We start from the raw sequence: 4,201 nt of genomic DNA, 5'->3' as shown, positions 1-4,201 counted from the left end.
TTAATGTTTGACGACTGGATTAATGAAAGAGGAAAAAGCATGGGAGTTCAGAAGGGGGGTGTTCTATTTAGTTGTGCCTCTAGAGAGTGGTTCTATAGCTCAATGGAACATTCCCTGAGAACTGCCAGCTAATTAATTACTCTGGTCCTATGCTCATCAATCAACCTTCTGACCGAAAACTTTGGTGCCTAAATGAATTTGCCCTTCAAGAGCAAACAGGAGTCCCACTGTAAATTACTACACTGGTGGTCAATTTATACATTACTCAGTGCCTTAAAAACTTGGGTGGTGTGAGTCTGTCACCCCAAACTTTCTCCATTCTACCCACCCATCTCTCCACTCCATCCTTGCTCCCACGGCCCAAGAGAGCCCCACTGTTTCAGGAAGAATAAATAAGACAGGGTTTCTGACCCCACAAGGCCAGAAACAAGGTCGGGTAAGGTCATGGTGACCTTACCCAGGTGGCTTCCCCATTGCAGACAGGCCATTTGAACCATGACATTGCAATAAACACAAAACTTGAGGTGAATGAACATCTTCTAAATAATGACCACCCTACCATCTCACACTGTGACTGTGCATGCCCTACCTTCAGCTCATGGATCAGACTTTGGGTCTGGCAGAGGCTGTAGCAATCCTGGCTCTTCACTGCAGACAGCACGTGGCTGGCGTCGGCGAGGAAGCGATGCAAGTCTTCCTCGGAGGTGGTGAAGTACTGCCACTGCCTCACCAGCCCATCGACCTCTCTCTTCCTCTGCCGAATGCCCTGGGTGGCGTTCTGCCACTGGTCCTTCAGCTTCGTGAACTTTGAAACAAATTCCGGTCTTGGGGAAAAACAGATGGTTAGAGAATCCGGACATGAACACAAAGGAAAAATAACTATTGCGGCATAAAAGAAACTCAGATTTGCTAGGGATAGGTTCAGTTACATGGGGAAAAAAAAAACCTTGAAAATCTTAGCATAATTCAACTTAAATGTGATGGGAAACTTGGAGCTGGAACAGGGGCAGTATGTGGGTTGGCAAAAAGCTTTTAGCAGAAGATATCTGCACATGACCTGCTATTGTGCCAGCATGTATGACAACCATACTCTTAAACAAACTGTAGCTGTTTTAACATCCGTCATGCCAAATGCTGTATGGAAAATTATATACCAGAAAAGTGGGAAACAGATGAACAGGTAGGTATCTTGTAATGTTATCTACACCTTGAGGGTTATACTTTATGTCATTTTAGCAATAAAAACATGCTCCCTGCAACAACTCAACTAGTTCTTTTCCAGATAAATGACACCCTTCACGTGATAAATAAGGCCTTTTATTTATTATGGAGAAAAACATACTTTGCTTTATTGATCAAAAGGTAGGTATCTTGTAATGTTATCTACACCTTGAGGGTTATACTTTATGTCATTTTAGCAATAAAAACATGCTCCCTGCAACAACTCAACTAGTTCTTTTCCAGATAAATGACACCCTTCACGTGATAAATAAGGCCTTTTATTTATTATGGAGAAAGTCATGCTTTGCTTTATTGATCAAATCAAAAGTAGCCGATCATCTTGGAACTGGCTTGAATTTATTACTCCAGAGCTAGGAAGAAATGGGCTTTATATTTCTTATTTATGCTGAAAGAAGATTCAGCGGTATATGAAAGGTAATAGGGAGAAAAAACAATGTCTATCAGGATATGTGAGCTAAGTATTTAAGACAGGCCACTTCTGGGCTCTGTTGCCACAATACCAGCTGTTCGTATGGGCTTACTTTATTGTCACTGGGATGGACAAAGAGGCTCTGCTCAGCCTGACTGGCACTACCCAGTGACCCCAATCCCATGTATATAGCATAGAGAGAAAATCCCTTCTTTCGCACCTGTGGCATCACTACTTACTAGGAACAGCAGCACCTTCAGAACTATTTTTTAAACAGCAAAACATCATGAGGCTGAAGGTAGAGAGGAAAACACACTACAGAAGAATTCTTTAGGGAAAAAACTTAGTTAATTGTGCTTGGCAAGTAGGTGTTTCCAAAGTGTCTGGTCTGCTAAACCCACCTGACCACCATAGGGGACAGTGCCACCACTGTTTTTATGGTCAAGTAGCCAGACCCATTCTAATATACAGTCAGAAGACTGGCCCCAGGCTGGCCTATCAACTGACACGGCTGCAGGGCACTGCCGTGGTCAAGACTCCTGGGGTAGCCGGCCTGCCCCGGCTGCACTGGCCCTGCATGCACTGGCCCCGCATGCCCGCACGCTCCAGAGAGCTTACCTCTTCTCTATTTCTGTTGTGTCCAAGAGTTGTAAGGACTGGTTGACATAGGAATCAGCAACTGTCTGGTTTATAGAAACTTCAGCTTCTAACATCTGTATGAGTAAAAATACAAATATCGGCTTGCAGAATTCATTATGAATCTGGAGTTTACATTTCCTATTAAAATCTGAGTTCACAGAAGATATCTGAGATGATAATTTTCAAATTAATTAAGCCTAACTGCAAAAAGAATGCTCAACCATTATGTCAACACAACCTATAAATGTAATCTCAGAGGCAAAATGATCCAGTAATAACTACAACTAATCCCTGTTTATTGGGCATTTACTATTTTCCGGGCACCATGTCATGTGATGTGTTGTCTCACTTATTCCTCAAACTTCAGATTTTAGCAGTATTAACATATCCATTTGAAGAAGAGGAAGCTAAGGTATAAAGAAGCTATTTATACAATACAAGGTCACTGAGCTTCTTGGCTGGATGCATTCTATTTTCATTGCGTGATATTAAAATTACAATGCAGACAAATCAGTTACATTAAAAAGTTACAGTGAATCAATCATGCACTTTTGAAAATTATTAATGCTACAATTATAATTATGCCAGGTTCTTTGATATTTTAGAGAATTACTCAGTAAAAATGCAAAGATGAGTTGAAGTACTTTAACATGCTCCTGGTAAAGTGATATAATTGCATCCACGGGAAGCAAAGTTGTGCTAGAGGCTTCCACCTACCACAGAAAATCTAGGAGTTTTATGATTAACAAAATAGAGCAATAAAACCAAAAATTGAAATTTGTGAAATGTGTGAGAATTTTACACATGATCAACTGACAAGAGAATTTGCTTAAAGACATACATTGATAGGTACTCACTGTATCTTATTTCAATCTATCTTTCTCTGACTCCTGTCCCAGGGTGAGGGGTGTGAGGGTGGCAGAAAGCACTGGTTTACCTCATATGTTTTCTGCTGTTCCAGGAGAGCTGGAAGGCCGTCAGCAATATTCTCCTTGAGTATCTCTTCTATCTTCTCCAAAAGCTGGACCCACTTTTCACAGCAATAAAGAAACTTTTCATTTAATCTGATTTCCTGAAGCTCACTACAAAGGTTTAAAAACAAACAAAATGGTGGCATATAGCAATGACATTACTGAGCTCAAGTTGTTAATTTTACCTTAATTGAAACAGAATGGCCGAGATGGACTGTTCTGACCTGCAGCGTTCCAGTGCTGTTGCCGTAGCCCGAATCCATTGCCGGTTCATATTTTGCAATGTCTTCACAGCTATGTCACTAAGTGGGAGCTTGAGGCTTATTTCATTCAGATGTTCAACGTCAGGGGATTGGGCTGTCAGTGCCAGCACATGATTCTGTTAAAAAGAAAAATTCTTGATTTTTGGATGCTAATAAAGATATCTATATGATGAAAAGGTCTTAGAGATCCTGCAGAACAGCGGTCTCCAAACTTTGTGGCATTAGGGGCCAGTGCTCCTATGAGTATCTAATGCCTAATGATCTGAGGTGGAGCTGAGGTGGTGATGCTAGTGCTGGGGAGCGGCTGCAAATACAGATGAAGCTTTGCTTCCTAGCCCACTGCTCACCTCCAGCTGTGCGTCCTGGTCTGTAACCCAGGAATTAGGGACCGTTGCTGTAGACCATCCTTATCTCAAAGATAAGGAAAAATGGGGGCCAGAATAGGTAGATGACTTGCCCACAGTCGAATAGCTTGTTAGTGTCAGAACTCGACATGAACCCAGGTCCCTCAATCCTGTGGCTTTTCAAAAATGATAAGCTGCATACATGGCCAGAACCTAAACAGCTCAGGAACTAGAAAGGGATCTCAGGCTTCGTTTTTGAGGAAGACAAAAATAAGTTGTTTTTTTTTTTTTTTAAAAGACCCATTCTGGACCTTCAAGTCTCATTTTATTTCC

The 4,201-nt window shown here is 41.6% G+C and overlaps 1 protein-coding gene across 1 annotated transcript in view; it reads right to left on the bottom strand.

Annotated features, from left to right (window-relative positions):
* The window catches only part of SYNE2 (spectrin repeat containing nuclear envelope protein 2), a 272,180-nt gene that overhangs the window by 42,377 nt on the left and 225,602 nt on the right, over positions 1–4,201 (bottom strand). Inside the window, exons 91-94 of the mRNA XM_025049097.1 lie at positions 3,486–3,640; positions 3,228–3,372; positions 2,270–2,364; positions 458–824 (exon numbers count right to left, since the gene is read on the bottom strand). Of these exons, the coding sequence (XP_024904865.1) occupies positions 458–824; positions 2,270–2,364; positions 3,228–3,372; positions 3,486–3,640 (762 nt within the window). The remainder of the gene's footprint in view (positions 1–457; positions 825–2,269; positions 2,365–3,227; positions 3,373–3,485; positions 3,641–4,201) is intronic.

This window comes from Pteropus alecto, unplaced genomic scaffold (assembly GCF_000325575.1).
Source record: "Pteropus alecto unplaced genomic scaffold, ASM32557v1 scaffold276, whole genome shotgun sequence".
Lineage (NCBI taxonomy): Eukaryota > Metazoa > Chordata > Mammalia > Chiroptera > Pteropodidae > Pteropus > Pteropus alecto.
This window is presented reverse-complemented; position numbering and strand designations above follow the sequence as displayed.